Source organism: Halyomorpha halys, unplaced genomic scaffold (assembly GCF_000696795.3).
Source record: "Halyomorpha halys isolate HHAL.00 unplaced genomic scaffold, Hhal_1.1 Scaffold2627.1, whole genome shotgun sequence".
NCBI lineage: Eukaryota > Metazoa > Arthropoda > Insecta > Hemiptera > Pentatomidae > Halyomorpha > Halyomorpha halys.
Window position 1 is genome coordinate 10226 of NW_027113421.1, and position 18185 is coordinate 28410.

Sequence of the window (18185 nt, forward strand, 5' to 3'; positions counted from 1 at the left end):
ATAAAATAGTATAATTCTACTATTTGAGTTTTTTTTTTACCGCACCTGGACCATATTCCATTCATTGTATCTTATCTTTGTATTTTTATTCTTATCATTGTATCATTTTGTATCTTTTTAGCCTTGATGAAGCCCTACAAAGTGGGGCGAAACGTCGGAAAATAAATAGTTGTAAACTATTTTTGTTTCTCCTTTGACTGCAACCCTGACCATCTTCCTATACATCTATTTTTATTTTACTTTGAACCTTAAAAGTTAATTTAATCTCTGAGGTTAAAGTAAAATTTTGCCTTTTCCTCTAATATTTCAATAAAGAGCTTGGATTGCTTCATGCCTGGTTTCAATGTCCAGTATGTTTCCAGAAATCAACTACCTTCCTGATTGCACTTCCAGATATGGTGTAATGTGGCTCAGGGCCAATTAGCATCATTTATGATCCCTTCCTTGCTAGGGTATCTGCCATCTCGTTTCCTTCAATCCCCTCATGTCCTGGGGTCCTTCCTCCGGCTAATTCCTTTAGTCTTTCCAGGCAATTCCAGACTAGCCCTGACTTTATAGTATAGGAGATTATTGCCTTTAAATCAGCCTGGCTGTGTGATATTATATAAATGTTTTTTCTTATTGGATTGTTTTCAATGTATTCTAATGCCGCTATTTCTATTGCATCTATTTCAGTTTGGAAAACAGTTGAGTTTATTCCCATTGCTAGGGTTCTTTTGCAATTTGGTCCTAAAACCCCAGCCCCTGCTTTTCCTTCCTTAACTGATCTATCTGTATACCAGACCAATGCGCCCTTAGGGCCTCCTTTCCTCCACATCTCTTTGTCTGGAATACATTCTTTGAAGTTTTTTTTCAAAATCCAGTCTTTTGGGTAAATGGTCACTTAGTAAACTCATCCATTCTTTACCCTTAATCTTATTTAAGATTTTTAAGTGTCCTTGATGATTTCCTGGTTTATAATTCCAATCACGTTCTATACTTAAAGCACTCATTATGGTTTCTTTTTGTATCCAGATGTGTAGTGGAGTTAAGTTTAGAATTACCTCCATAGCTGCTGTGTAGCATGTTCTGATTGCTCCTGTTACATCTAGACACGCCATTCTTTGTACCTTTCCCAATTTTATTTGTGAGGTTTTTTCCTCTGTTTTCGGCCACCAAATTGCCGATGCATAGGTTATTATGGGTCTTATAACTCTTGTGTATAACCATTCTGCCATTTTGGGTTCAATTCCCCATTTTTTCCAAATAAACTTTTACACGTCCATAGGGAAGCTCTAGCTTTTCCTATGACTCTGTTTATATGGGAATTCCATTTGAGTTTTGGATTTATGATTACTCCTAAGTATTTCACCTTTTTAGTGGTATTGATCTGTACTCCTCCCAGTTTACAATATTCTATATGAAGAATCCTCTTCCTCTTAAAGGGTACAATGGTGGTTTTGCTTGGATTTATGCTCAATCCCTAGTGACCTTCAAGGCTATTTACATGCGCTCTATCAAAGTTGCTTCATGCTTGCCTCTTATTATTATAGACATATATATCATCTGCATAACCTATAGTTTCAAATCCTCTGTTTGTTAGTTTATATAGGAGACAGTCTACCACCATAGTCCACAAGAGGAGAGAGAGAACTCCCCCCTGTGGACATCCTTTAGCTGTTTTTATCTTCAGCTCTGTTTCTCCTACCTTTGCTATAATGCTTCTGTTAGCATTTCATTTATTCAAGAGACAGTTGCTTCACCAGCTCCTTTCTTCTTGGTAGCCTTACCCATTGTTTCATGTGAGGTATTATCAAAGCACCCTCTATATCCAATAATGCACACAGTGCTATTTCTTTATTATCTATAGAATTCTCTGACAATGTAGCGCTAAAATTGTTGATTTTCCCGCTTGATAAGCAAACTGATATGGATGTAGTGGAGAATTCCGAACTATTAAACCCCTTATGTATACATCCATTACCTTTTCCATTGTTTTCAATATTACTGAAGAAAGACTCATTGGTCTATAAGCCTTTGGGCTTATCTTCGTCGGCCTTGGTCACGTCGGGCGGGCTTCTCTTCTTCGGCCTCGATCAAGTCGAGGTCACCACTTGTCGGGGTTGTCTGGTCTTTGGCGGTTTCTCCAGCCTGATATCCACTTTACAGAAGGCCCTCGACAAGGCGTATTCATTATAAGTTAGGAACGGCCGTCCCAGAGGATGAGCCCTGGACACTGACGCAGGTAGAGGAGGTCAAGGCTGAGAGAGTCTGAGGCTGAGTAACAGTTCTAGTTGCCGAGATGAAGCGGATGGATTAGAACTGTCATGATAGGAGCCAGATGAAGATGAAGCGGACGGACCAGTAAGCTGATAAGGCTAGGTGCAGCTCTAGTTGCCGAGATGAAGCGGATGGACCAGTAAGCTGATAAGGCTAGGTGCAGCTCTAGTTGCCGAGATGAAGCGGACGGACTAGAGCCGGGGAGAGACGGGAAATTACACTGGTTGCCGAGATGAAGCAGACGGACCATTGTAACCGTTAAGGATTAGGTTACAATCTTAGTTGCCGAGATGAAGCGGACGGACTAAGATTGCTGGAGAGAAGGAGAGGAGATAGCCCATCGTCTTAGGTGTGCGTACAGAAAAACAACATTTGCGAGAATAGATTGGCAATGAACTTCTCTATCTCAAGCAGTGTGTACGCCACCAGTGCCATGACTAGACCCAGGTAAGGACGTGGATCTAAGATCAATTTGGGGGATTTAGAGTCCCTTATTTATAGGCCTAGTCCATGCGGCTGTGACCGAGAAGTGGTCGGTACCTGTCTGCTTGAGATAGGTTCGTGCATTGCATTGTTATTATTTATTATTCATTGTACAGATATTGCTAAGTATTATGAACAGAAATTATTAATATATAAAAATGACAATGTGTTTTTACAAAATAATGCAATATGTAAATTTGGGAGCTTCAGTGAGGCTCGAGGTGCTGTGCTCTGGTGAGTTATAGCGGCACTTCGTGCTCGCTGACTGCTACAGGTTCAACCTCTTCATTTACAAAGGTGCACTAATGAAAGTGGAGTTTTAATAACTCTTTCAGTGTTTCCTCTTGTTTCTCTGTATAAGTTTTATCTGATCTAGAGATAGAAACAGGACCATTATCCCGGTATTTTTGGAGGACCTTATGTATTCGGGCTGCTGAGGATAAATTCTTTATCCCTTCACAAAACTTTCTCCAAGACTGTCTCTTTGATTTTCTAATTTCTTTATTATATTCTGTTAGGGCTTGCCTATATTCCTCACATCGCCTTGCCCTTTTGCTCTATTGAAGAGTTTTCTTGCTCTTCTAAGATTTTTTAGAGTTTTGTTCCACCATGGTACAAAACCCTTTTTGTCTCTTTTTTTCTTTATGTGGCAGCTTTCCTCATAGGAGCTATGGATTGCATTATGCACTTCAGTTGCTGCCTTTTCTAGAGATTCAATTGTTTCTATTAGGTTTGTTTCAATCCCTAGGTCTGAGGTTAATAATTCCTCATATAATTTCTAATTTGTGAGTCTAGGTACTCTTATATTTTGTATTTTTTCCCTACTAATCTCCACATTAAATCTGATCTGTTGATGATCAGACAATAAGATTTCCTGGGAGGCATTCCAGTCTTTAATACTATCCTTTGTGCAAGGTTAAATCAAGAACCTCTTGTCTATTCCTTGTCATAAAGGTTGGTTTATTTCCTTTATTAATGATATCTATATTATTTGATATTAAATATTCCAAGAGTTCTTCACCCCTCTTGTTTGTGCCCGTGCTGCCCTATACTGTATTGTGGGCATTTGTATCACATCCAATGATGTATTCATAATTATACCTTTTGCAGTAATTTATGAAGATCTCTATGTTTCTCGTGGTACTTCCTCTTGATCACCTAGGAAGTAAGCTGAGGGGAAAACCAGCCTTTTCTTTTCTGTTCTCACTGGTACCTCTATCACTACTGCAACACCAACTTGTGATACACACTCTGAAATCATAAAAATAATTAATATTATTATTTATCATGATAACCGCTCTTGGTCTATTTGTGTCTGTAAAATAGATGAGCTGACTTACCTTTGTTGAGAGTTTTACCTCTTATATTTCAAGCTTCTTGAAGCAACCCTATATCTATGTTATCATTGGTGAATCTCTTTACTATTAGGGCTGATCATTATTATTATCATTATCATCAATATTTGGGCTGTATTATTTTAATATATCCCATTTTTTTTGTTTATATATTATTTCCTACCCAGAGGCTTATCTCTCTTTCCTGATCCTCTGGGTCTTCTTTTCTCTTCCATTTTCCATAGGGAAGGGGTTCTCCCACTTTCTGCTACTCCAGTCAGAGGAGGTTTAGGTTCCGACCTAGCCCCCGAAGGCCCTGCCCAGCACTCAGAATCGACAACTCGTCTGCTTATCCGACAGGGGACCCGTAGGGCTTGGCCCCCCTTTTCTCCCCTCCCTGGTAGCGTCAGGCTTCTTTGCTTCACCTAGCAGTCTGAAGAATTCCTCTCTTACACCAAAGTATATCCTACCTTGTTCTGCGAGGGCCTTCAGTTGCTCTTTTTCCAATCCTACAACTATCTAAGTACCATTAGGGTTATCCTTCCGTTTGAACACCCTCCATGTGTTCGCCCTCATATTAGGATTCTGGTTGTGAATTATTTTGAGGATCTCTTCCTCTGTATATTTTATATGGGGGAGTTACTATACCAGGCTTCTTCCTAGGCAGATACTCCTCTTTAAGAGCCTTCAGTTTTGCTCCCTCCCACGGTTTTAGTCTGGGTGTATTTTCTATTACCCATTCTACCGTTGCTTGGTTCACATTGAGTATGAGGTTGGTCATTTCCAGTTGGATACTGTTAAATTGCTCCTCACTGAATTCATACTCGGTGTAGTTTTCTGAAAATATACATACCCTTATTCCTTCCATAGTCTTATGGTAGGACATGGTTGGGGTAACTACCCCTTTACCAACCATTTGTCCTCCGGGAATTTCTGAGCAAGTCTTTGTCCTCTTTGGTTTCCTATCTCTTTCGCTATTGGGAGAGTATTCTCATTTGATCGGGCCCTATGCCCCTCTTCCAATAGACCCTTATGGCTGTTCATGGGGTCTTTACTCTTTCTGAGCGCCTCCTCCTCGGCATATCTATTCCTTTTTTGCCAGTAAAATCTTTTTCTCCTGGACCCACTCAGTTTGGTTATTGGACTAACGTCCTTATCATCCTCTTTGGTATCAGAATCTTTAGGAGATGGGCAAGCCTTTTCCTCCTTTGCTTCTTTTGGTGTTGACTTGGGAGTTTCACCCTTATTACCGGTTTCTACGCCTTCTATTTTTGTTTGAGACAGTGACTCCTCTGTTATTGTTGTTTTGGAAGCTGAGGAAAACCTCTCCTTCCTCCACTAAAATATTTAATTTATTCTTGTCCATTCCCACGAGTAGCTAAGGATTTAAACAGTCACCTGTGAGAGAGCCCCATATGCAACAGGAAGGCTAAATAAAACTGGAGGTTGCCTGGTATTCAGAGTTTGCATAGTTCGACTGTTGCCAACCCTCAGCCATACATCCAAAGCCTATGCTGTTCCGCCTTGGATTGGGGGATATTTATTGACTTCCCAGTCTAGATCCGCCATCTTCAGTATAAGCAGAGTCACCTCTTGCAGGATGCAGTACTTCAACATGCATGGACCGTCCTGGTTGTAGCATCCTCAAAACTTCCGCCAAGGCATCTTTGGTCTTTCAGCTACTCCCCTGGGACTGAGTGAAGGAAACTTCTCCCCAGCCCCTTGACCCCTAACAGGACTACCAATTCTTCTTAGGATTCTTCTTTTGAAGATGAGAAGTCTGTTCCCATCCGTTTTGTATATGCTCAGGCGTCTGACCCCTAAAACTGGTAAAACTGGTAATCTTTGTCCTGTTTGAAAGGAATTTGCTTCTACATTGCCATACAAGCCCAAAGTAGAATCAGCTATCCATCACTATCCTTCTGTTGATCTCCCGAGATATATCGTTAGCAGAGATGACCTCTGACCCCAGATAAATAAAGTATTTGCTCTTTTGAAACAGTAGAGTCCAACCTCAAAGAAACCAGTCTCCTGTAGGGATGGGATATCAGAAACAAAATATCGATATCGATATTATATCGGCACTAAAATATCAATATCGAAAATTTAACAAATTTAAGCAATCATCATTATAAAATGATAATATAATATATCGTAGGAAGACCTATTTTATGTCATACCTAATCAGAACATGTAAAAAAATTCCTAACAATGGTGAAGCAAAGCAACACCATGGTAACCATGACGTAAACATAACAAATATGAACTAAAATATAATTGGATATATTATTTCCAGAAAAAAATGTAAAAAAACATCAATATTTTGATATTCTCCAATTTAAATTATGGATATTATCAAATAACATCCAGTTGAAATATCGACATCCTCAACATACAAACATTCCAATAATTTTGTTTCTTATGTATAGATATCAAACTTTGGTAGTGATAATAAAAAAAAAATGTTAATATTTTATTGACATTCTTATTAATTTCAATATCTAAGTTCAATAACAATATACAGATATTATTTTAAATAACATATCCATATGTTCTTTCAATAAATTCATACCTTTTTCGTGATTCAACATTTTTATTAATATCAGTATTGAAGTTTAGTAATGATATTCTGATATTTTTTGTCCAAATATAAATATTTGGTTTGAAAACACAAGAAAATTTTATGGAGAATTCGAAATAAGATATCTATATTTTGTTTCAATAATTTCATACCTGTTTTAATATTCCACATTCTTTTTAATATTGATATCAAAGTTAAGCAACAATATTCTGATATTATTTAATCAATATTTTGTTAAAGAAAACTAGAAACTTGTTTTAAAAAACTGTGTAATATTATGGAAAGTTTGAAAATAAAATATCGATATTTTGTTTTGATAATTTCATATTCATTTTGATATTTGACATTCTATTTAATATTGATATTGAAGTTTAGTATTGATATTCCAATATTATTTGATCGAAATATCAATATTTTGTTAAATAAATCTAGAAAATTTTATGGAACATTTCCAATTGAAATATCATTATTTTGTTTAAATAATTTCATATTTATTTCGATTTCATATGATCGAACTATCGATATTTTGTTAAAAAAGACTAAAGAATTATAAAAATTAAAATTTCTTACTCCATATTTAATATAGCTTTCTATACTCGACTTTTCTATTAAATTAATATTGATATCAACTATGGTAGTGATATTCCAACCCATATTTCATATCAAAATCAATTTTAATAAAAAATTTAAAAATGAAATATCGATATTTTGATCAAATAAAATCGAAATATCATTACCTAACTTTGATATTTATATTAATAAGAATGTGGTATATCAAAGCAGGTATGAAATTATTAATTCAAAATATCGGAATTTCATTTTTAAGCTTTTACTGCATGTTCCTGTTGTAACGATAAAGATGACTCTTTAAATACGCTCTTTATTTGTCAAAACAACAATATTTACACTTGAACATAGAACAAAACATTCATAATTATTATCAAGGGAAATATTCAGTTTTGTTTAGAAAACGAAAAAAACCCTAGTTCGTTCATTGTTAATTATTAGTAATTGATCATATGGCAAGAGGTTTCAGATGGGTTTGCCACTAAAACAAATGTTAAATATGAAACATTAAATGAATTATAAATAAAAATAGATTTAAAAGAAATATACTAGGGGAATAAAAATGTTGATAATAATTTCGACAGTGGCAAACCCATTTCAAACAGTCTCTTTGCCAACATCGATTAGTGCCGCTGAAGACATTGATCTAATAATAATAATCTTGCCACCAAAAGCTTTTCATCAAATTTTCTCTGCTTTGTTTAACAAAATATCAATATTTCGATAATTTTCGTGTAAACTGTGATATCGATTTTAATAGAAATGCCAAATATCAAAATGAATATTAAATTAATAAAACAAAATATCAATATTTCATTTTGAACTTGGCATAATATTTTCTAGTGTTTTTAAACGAAATTATGGTATTATTTGATCAAAATATCGATATTTAATTTTGAAATTTTCTGTTAAAATTGTTCAATTAAATAATATCGAAATATTATTATGTCAATTCTTCTCCTTGATTTAAAAATGTGTAATAGTTGATACTATAAAAAGTTTTTAATGATTGACAATAATATGTTTAATATCAGCATGGAATGACAAATAAGGAGTTAATTATGTTAATCAGTTAACCTGAAGATGGGGGATAACCCCAAAACGTCGTCTGTGAAATAAACTAATATATTTAAATAAGGAAGATTGTGTTCATTCACCAATTTCATATTTGTTTCTAGAGGCTCGTCCAGTAGAAGATCATTAATTTAAGAATTTATGATATTATTTGATCAAAATATCGATATTTCTTTTTTAAAATTTATGTTAAAATTGTTCAATTAAATAATATCGAAATATCGTTACTAAACTTCGATATTGATATTAATAAGAATGTGGAATATCAAAATGAATATGAAATTATTGAAACAATATATCTTTATTTCATTTTTAAATTTCATATAAAATTTTCTTGTTTTCTTTAAGGAAATATTGATTTTCTTTTATTAAATTATATCGAAAAATATAATTTTTTTTTACCATTATATCGATATTTGGGTTCAATATTGGAGTGTATATTACCAATAATTTTTTACTCATCTATGTTTTTTTTAGCTGCAACCTTTTTTTTTTTTTTTTTTTTTAATAGAAAACCGATATACCAATATTATCGGTTTCTAAATATAGATCTCCCCTCTAACTCTCTAATTATCAGTCCGAGTCCACTTCTAACCGATACCAGATAATTATACTCAAGAGGATTTTAATTTCTGGTATCAGTTGGAGGCATTGAAACCCAAGCAGCCACCATTTTTTGGGGTAAAATTTTTTTTATTCATTTAGTAAAAATCTATTAATTTTTAACGGTTGGATTTTTCCTTTAGTGTAATCTAGAAAACAAATATTTGATGGAAGAACTATATTTTAATATTAAAAAAATTATTTAAAATAAATAAAAAGGAAAATTGATAGTTTTTAACTTAATTCTCGTATCTAAGGTTAGCTCAGGTTAAAATGAAAGCTTTAATATTAAATAGATAGTTGAATTTTATAACATGATTGACTCTTAATCTCAGGGCGGGTTTCTAGGCAATAATAAGGTATTCTTATAATTTTTACTCTAACATAGCCTGTCTTCAACATTTATTATTTCATTACATCAAATAAGAAAATTTAAGTAATTAGTTATGATAAAGACAGTAATATGATAATATACAGATGGCAATATAAAGTTGTTTTAGCTCATGATAGAGGGGAGAGAGAGAGAGAGAGAGAGAGAGAGAGAGAGAGAGAGAGAGAGAGAGAGAGAGAGAGAGAGAGTTCATAACTTCACATTCTCTTCCCTAAATCATTCGAGAATGCATTTCCCAAGCAATTATACAATAAGCCATGATGCTCTGAGACTACAGTGTCTCATTGAGTAATTCAAATTATTCAGGGTTCTGGGTACAATATAAGTTTTGTGAAAACAAGGACAAGAGATAACAAAAACAATTTTTTTTAAACATGTTAACTTCTTAGGAAGAGCGACCGGTGGCGTACGCTAGCAGGCGGTTAACAGATGCAGAGACAAGGTACAGTGCACTTGAGCGAGAACTGTTAGGCATTGTGTGGGTGGTAAAACATTTTCGCCCCTATGTATTCGGGAGGAAATTCCGCGTACATACTGATCACAGACCGCTTCAATTGGTTGGGGAGCTTAAAGATCCTCGGCTAGGGTCACCAGATGGAAGGAACTGCACAACCAGTACAACATCGTAATCCAGTAAAAACCAGGACAAGAAAATGTAGTCGCTGACTGGCTATCCCGCGCGATCACCGTAAATGCAATAGAGGAGGAACAACTACAGACGTCAGGAGAGGTGAGACAATTTTTGCAAGAATGGACGGCAGTGGAAGAAGTAACGCAAAGCATGATGGGGAACGACCATGAGCCATCATCCGAGAACTAAAGCTCGACCAGCCGATTGAAGTGAGAACAGATGCCAGGTGGGGAGTAGGCGGAGCTTGATTGATTTTACTGTTCTGTAGGAAAGTGGTAGAACAGGCTGGTTAGTATGGCTGGTAACATAGGCATGTTAAAATTAAAAATAACTCCTATTAAACACATAACTATTGTACAATTAAATGCCCCTACAATGGAAGACTCAACAGAAGCAAACGAAAAATTCTATGAAAAATTGGAGCTATTAGTTTCTAGCTTTAAAAGAAAAAACAATTGGATTGTTGTGATGGGAGATTTCAATGGCAGAACTGGAGTCAAACTAGATGGCAAAGACCAAGTTATGGGAGATTGGGGATTTGGTGAAAGGAATGAAGGTGGCAACCGAATAATAAACTTTTGCTCTAGTCAACGTTTGAAAATTGTCAACTCATTCTTTAAAATAAGGGCAAAGGCAAAATGGACATGGTGTTCACCCAAAGGCCACAAATTTGAGCTAAATTATTTTCTTACTAATCAAATCAATCTAGTAAAAAATCAAGAGATCATAAACAGTTTCAATTTTAACACAGACCACAGGCTGCTAAGAGCGGAGTTATATGTTGAAAAGCTCAAGGAAAAGAGACCATTTAAAGTAAAAAAGAAAACTGTTATTCTTCAAGAACACACCCGAATAGGAAAGTTCCGTACCGATTTTTCAAAATATATCGAGAACAGTCAAGCATGTAGAAAAGAAGAAAATACTCCCTTTATTGTACAGGAAAAACATAACCTCATCTCTAAAGCTATTGATGATACAACTACACTAGTTCCCAGCTTCATTCGAAATAAAAAATGTAAACTATCGGAGGATACTAAACAACTTTATTATTCGCAAAAGGATAAAAGAAAGAAGTAATACTTCGGAAAGCAAAAGAAAAGATCTCACAGCCCTAAATATCTAATGAGGAAAAGTATAAAAGATCTGGAAAAACACAATATAAATATATAGGAAGATGGTCAGGGTTGCGGTCAATAGTGAAACAAAAATAGTTTACAACTATTTATTTTCCAACCTTTCCCCCCACTTTGCAGGGCTGTCCAAATGAATAAGTTGAACAGCTGTAACTTACTGTTCAACATATTCATTTGGACAGCCCTGATGAAGCCCTGCAAAGTGGGGCGAAACGTTGGAAAATAAATAGTTGTAAACTATTTTTGTTTCACTATTGACCGCAACCCTGACCATCTTCCTATATATCAATTTTTACGGTCAACTATATATACATATACACAATATAAATATTATAGAAAACATTTTAGTAGAAAGCAGGTCTACAAAAAAGATTCAAAAAGAACTGTCCAAAGGCAAACAATGGATGGTTGCTCTGGAAAACAATAGAAGAGAGTTCGTAACCAATAGGGAAAATATAAGCAGAGTAGCCACAAAATATTTCAAAAACTGTATAAAAATAACAGAGAAACTTTAGAAATAAAAGAAGAAGGAAAGATGGTCAATAATTTAGGAGAAGTTCCACCAATAATGGAAGAAGTTGCTTTTATTTTATCTATATCTATGCTTTTATCTATACCATCTCCGTTGGTCTTCCATCGGTCGAGCTTTAGTTCTCGGATGATGGCTCATGGTCGTTCCCCATCATGCTTTGCGTTACTTCTTCTCCTGGCGTCCATTCTCGCAAAAATTGTCTCACCTCTCCTGATGTCTGTAGTTGTTCCTTCTCTATTGCATTTACGGTGATCGCGCGGGATACCCAGTCAGTGACTACATTTTCTTGTCCTGGTTTTTACTGGATTACGATGTTGTACTGGTTGTGGAGTTCCTTCCATCTGGTGACCCTAGCCGAGGATCTTTAAGCTCCCCAACCCATTGAAGCGGTCTGTGATCAGTATGTACGCGGAATTTCCTCCCGAATACATAGGGGCGAAAATGTTCTACCACCCACACAATGCCTAACAGTTCTCGCTCAAGTGCACTGTACCTTGTCTTGCATCTGTTAACCGCCTGCTAGCGTACGCCACCGGTCGCTCTTCCTAAGAAGTTAACATGTTTAAAAAAAATTGTTTTTGTTATCTCTTGTCCTTGTTTTCACAAAACTTATATTGTACCCAGAACCCTGAATAATTTGAATTACTCAATGAGACACTGTAGTCTCAGAGCATCATGGCTTATTGTAAAATTGTTAATAATCAAGAACAATAAAATCTCTCTCTCCCTCTCTTTTTTTTCCTTCTTTCCCCTCCTGTACCTTAGGGCAACCCTATACCAGCGGTACGTTCCAAACTTCCTGACATTTTAATATTCTGTCAAGAAAGGACTCGGTCACCAAGCCTCCTGCATCACAGGAAGCAAAGTTCCCAAGTGTTCAGGCCTGCACTCACGTTGGTCCAAATATCTCTGGATCAAAGTGAGAAATTGCTTAATCTCTATAACAATGTGGCACTAATTTTGACAACAAAGCTAATGGGTTGCCTGCAACTGAAGAGCTGTTCCCACTAAACAGGGCTCCAGTAACTTCCTACCTACATTCAAGTGGGTCTGCTATATATACATATAATTGTTATATTCATAGCTCATATTATTGATACACACTCTATATAAATATGATTGTTACATCTATAAACATATAATTGTAACATACATTATACATATTATTAATGTTATATTAATCATTTGGTAAGCAGTCTTTTATTTGGAACACCTTCTTTGCAAACTTTTTGAATGCCCCAAACATATCGGGAATCAACACGAGTTCTTCTAGAGCACACTAAAAATTTTATATATAAAATATAATTATTCATAAAAAAAAGAGGATTTAAAAGATAACGATTTATAAAAAAAGAGGATATTACAATATATATACATATATATATATATATATATCTGTGATCTATAAAGGGTTAATATCCTAGCTTACAATGGATTATACTGATTTAAAAATTTAAGTTTATTATGTCGAAAAATAAAATGTAAATTCCAGGGCTCATTAATCCTTGAAACTTTTTACCTTCTAAGCAGTCATATTGTTAGCTTCATAGATTATTGTCCAGATATTTTGCTAATCCTTACAAGAAATATGCTATATCATAGAAATTAATATTTTGCCTTGCTTTCTTCCAACAGCTGTTCTGAACCCATCAGTTATAGCTGGTGATTTTTTTAAAAGTAAGTATAAGTATAAATCTCTTGAGTTTCAAACAACTGACATGATATATTATCCCTGATCTACCATTCTTTATTTCTACCCATTTCTTCAATAAGAAGAAAAAGATTCTTTTATCAAGTTCTGATAAGCTTCTCTTGTCATTGTTTTATTTCCCACATTTTCAAAGAAGAAAGTTTCTTATGATTTATGTACTAAACAGATTTTTAGAGACAATGATTTTACATTTCTATTATCTCTTGTGTGGATAAAGGATGTTTATAGTATTTTGATATACTTCATATGAGCATTGTGGAAGTGCCTTGAGTTTAAAATTTGCAGGTTAGCATGTAAAGAATATTAGAAGTTACAGATGAGATTAGGGAAATGATTTATGTGAATGATGTTATTCAATTAATGGAACTTAATATAAATAGAAAATAGGATTGATGAGAAAGAGAAACCTTGTGGGCTCCTCATATTAAGGGAAGTATAGAAGAAGATTAGTCTGGAATAGGAACTATGGTTGTGAAACTAGAAAAATTCCAAAAGTATTAAAAAATCTAATGACATTGATTGTGCTTTGAGGTTGTCAGTTGAAGATTGAAACCAGTAGATTTTTTTTTTCAATAATATTCAGAGCTCTTTGGGACAGATTCTTTTTTTTTATGATGATGTTTTTAATAATAATAAGTATTTAATGTAAACATTTAAATTATTCAGTGTAATATATTTTATACTAGAGCATAGCTTTATTAATTTTAGGTATTAAATGTATCCAATAATTGTTGGTTTGACGTATTTGTGTGACTTTTCATTCTAGTGCATTTTCCATGAACATACCAAACCTTCCTATCCAAATAATGGCTATCACTGATATAGGAGGAGTCAATGCTTTCTTTACAAATGATTTGTGTCATTTATTGATCACTGAAGGCAATGCTACTGCAGATAGGCTGCAAGCACACTTTACAACTTCAAATTCATCATTTCAACATAAAGGTAATTGTGACTATGATTAAATGAGTGTATTTCATGCAAGGGTACGTTATTATTTCTCCTATATAATTATATATTTTTTTTCACCAATTGATGATTATTTTTTTCAATTATAGTTTTCTATCAATGATCACAATAATTAATTTTCTTAATTATATTTCATTATTGATAACCTTCCTTTTTCCTTAAATTAAATTAAATCTATCTTAAATATGTTTCAACATTAAAGGCTCGTCCTCATCATCAATTGTATATATATATTTTTAAATTTGAAAGCCATGCTAAGCAAAATTGAAGGTTCTAGGATAGAGAAAATAAAAATAATGAATTTAAACAAACAGTTTATATAATATTAATTATCTTGAATTATTCATTATGGATAATGGACTATTAGATCCATTCATGTTCTGCAAATTTCACTCTGGAGGAAAAGTAAACCTGTTTGTTGTGGCCACTGTACTAAGGAAAAAATATATACATATTTTTTATTTGTTATAAATGTATGTATTATGTTTGTGTGTGTGTGTGTTTACGAGGGTCGGTGGAAATCTTCAAAAGACACAGATAGGCTAGTACCTACCTCTGTGTTGGATCTACTAAAACCACCGCCCTACACCTATTTATTCCTCTCCATGGAACCACCATTAGGCATTACTTCATTTTCAATTCAGTTGAAGTATTCTCATCTGCGATGTTGTTGGTCTTGCATCATTGTTCTCAATGCTGTACGGAAAGCTGGACACTTACTACTTCCACTGGGGTGGTAAGCATCTCCATTTCCCGCACATAATGCGCATTGAGGTTTCTGGTCACAATCACTAACTTTGTGACCTGCTTTACCACAGTTTTGACATAGGCAGGTCCTATCCTTTCCAACACAATTCTGAGCTATGTGTCCATATTCCCAGCAATGGAACATTTTTAAACTCTGAGTCTTTCATGTATATGGCTACCAACCAGTCCTACTCGGACCTTTCCTTGAGCCATAATCTTCCTAGCCTGGAGAACTGGAATTGAAATGACCGCTGTTTGTGTACCGCCAGAGGCTTTACAGATGGATTTTCTGTGATGGACACTGACTCTTCACCCAGAAGAGGTTTTAAGACCTCTGCAACCTCCTCTTTGGTGGTGAGATTATCCAAATCCCGCAGCTTGAAAAGGGACTCCTCCGTCCAAGTCCCCACTTTTGCCCCTTCGCTAAGCACACCCTCCATTGAGCTTGTTAGTGCTGCAAGAGATTGCTCTTTCTTCCGGTTCAATTGGAGTAACAGGTCGTCTTTATTAATTTTCTGGACCTTTGTGATTGATGATGCCATTTCCACCATCACCGGATCTTCTCTCACCTTTTGCAGGATATCTGAGTAGGACTGGCTCTCCGGTATTTTCACAATGACTGCATCAAGCCTCAATGGCTTAGGGCGAGGTTTCTTCCTCGATCATTTTTTCACTTCTTGTCATAGCTCCTCCTGTTGTTCTCCACGTTGAACTGCATTGGTGGAACTGGTTGGTCAGAACGTGTAGTTTTGTGAAATGTTAGTCCGTTACAAGTAGCACAATGTCATCGGCGTAGGATAAAATTTGTACTCCCTAAGGTAACTGTAATTCAAAAAGTGTGTTGAGAAGAATATTCCAGAGTGTTGAAGAAAAACATGACCTTGTGGAATACCAGTCGTGTGGTCTTTCTTAAGTGTGTAGTAGTTCGTTCTGATTTTGATTGTCCTATCTTTGAAGAAATTAGAAATTAGTAAAAAGATGTTTTTTGCTTTGGGCAATTATATTTTCTTAAGTTTTCTAATATAATTGGTGCCCATACACTGTTGAAAGCTCCTACAGTATCTAGTTTGATCATGAGGTAATTTGAATTTATTATTAGAGCATTTTTAATATAAGTTTTGGCATTATATAAAGCATCAATCATGCTTTTTTTGTGGCATGAAACTAAACTGGTGAGGATTGAGTATTCCCTTAGTGGTTAGATAGTGCGTTAGTCTGCTATTGATTAGTTTGTCTAGAATCTTGCTCATGTATTGGTAGAATAATAGATAATAAATAGAATTGGTCGCAGTTTGTTAAAGTCTTGTTTTGGTATAATGTGTAGTAGTCTTTTTTTCCATGCTTTCGGTATGATTGACTGCCCCCAAATTAATAGATGTGATTAAAAATGGGTAATTTTCTGTAATATACTGTAAGATGTCGGTATTGATTTTGCCATGTCCTGGTGTTTTCTTTTTATTTAAGTCTTTTATGATTTGTAATATCTCTATCTACTCTAATGGACTGTCATTGTATGTAAGGTCGCGTTCACGTTGTGATAAGGAATAGTTTGTACGATTTGGTTTTCAGTCTGAAATGCCAACAATTTGCTATGAATTTTAAAATATTTTTTAAATTGAATGGTGAGATGGTTCTAAAAATTTGACCTGTCACCAGACTTGGTTATGTAGTTGGTTCTGTTTTATGTATACTGTTTGTGTACTTTTTTCAATGTAATTTCAAAGTATACTGAGTTATGGTCCGAAAAGTTTGGAAGTCACAATAGCTTTGAAGATGAAAAGGTTCAATTGGAAAGATTGAATATTAACTAGATATGAGAATTTTATTTTAAATTTTATAACATTATTGACTCTTAATCTCAGAGTGGGTTTTCCAGACAATCAGAACACAATGATATTGAACTATATTTCTGGCTACTTTTATTAATATACTTAAATTATATGTTGATACTAACCAATTATATAATCTTCTTTGATGAATGATTGTTCTCAATGTCTTCATTCTAAAGATGCTACCACTGACAGAAGACAAAGGCTCGGTCCTCTTCTAGCTTCCAGGATACCTTCAATCTCCTAGCGATCAAAACAAAGAGTCATCTATTCTTTTTGGATGATTCTTGATGTCTTCTTTTTCTGAATATCTACCACTGACAGTAGAAAAAGGTGGTCTGCACCACCTCTTCCTATAGACGTCCTAGTTTCCCGGACACATCCATTTTCTCCACCATCCAAACCAACCAGTCTTTAAAAAAAAAGAGTCCCCTACCTAGATGTTCGATGCAAACATTGATTACACCACAACCGTTTTGAGCTTTTGCTTTTGATTTTCTTTATAATATTATTCTTTTACACTTATTATCGAATTTTATTTTTTCTCAAATCTATTATAATTACTATCATGATAGGAAGATAAATAAAGTTGAAAATATTTGAATCTGCTCAAGATGGCAGCGATTCTACTGACTTCAGAATAGCGCTGCCATCTTGAAGCTCTGAACGATGTCTTTTGTGACTCCATATTTTACTGATGAAAATTGGTTAGCTTACTTTTTGGTTCAACAAAACAAATGAACTAACTTCCCATCATTATTGAAATTACAATACATTTAAGAAAAAATAAAAGTTAAGAATAAGTATTAAAGAAAATCATTCATAAAGGGAATCATAAGAAAAAACTCAAAATCATAGTGCTACAATCGCACCGAACGTCTAGGCAAGGAGAAGGTAAGGTTTTGTTGGGCTTCATTGCCTAGGCGCGGGGAATGATGTTTCCTGGTTGCAGGAGGTCATCATCATCTTTTGTATAGCTCAAGGGTAGAGATCTTGACAAAGAAGACATCAAAGAGTCACCGAAGAAGAATAATGGACTCTTTGTTTTAGATCTTCTGTGAATGTGATGAGTGAAAACTTTTAGAGGACAAATGCTTTGTTAACAGTCAGTGTTTGTTTGCTGAAAGATTAACAGCAGGTGTTAGTTTGTTAGAGAAAGAAGACAAAGAAAACCTTCCATCATCAAAAGAAGATTGTATAAATTGGTTAGTGTTGTACAACATAGAATTTTAAGTATATTTGTAAAAGTAGGTGTTAATTAAAAGTTATTGCTAAAAAAGTTCCATTCTGATTACTTAGAGATTAAGAGTCTAAAATATAATATATAATTAAAAATAAAAA

At 34.6% G+C, this 18185-nt stretch overlaps 1 protein-coding gene across 1 annotated transcript in view; it reads left to right on the forward strand.

Annotated features, from left to right (window-relative positions):
• Positions 1-18185, forward strand: part of LOC106691658 (rho GTPase-activating protein 190-like) — a gene marked incomplete at its 5' end in the record, with an annotated part of 40175 nt that overhangs the window by 9765 nt on the left and 12225 nt on the right. The window contains 1 exon segment of the mRNA XM_014437508.3: positions 14066-14244. Within this exon segment, the coding sequence (XP_014292994.3) occupies positions 14066-14244 (179 nt within the window).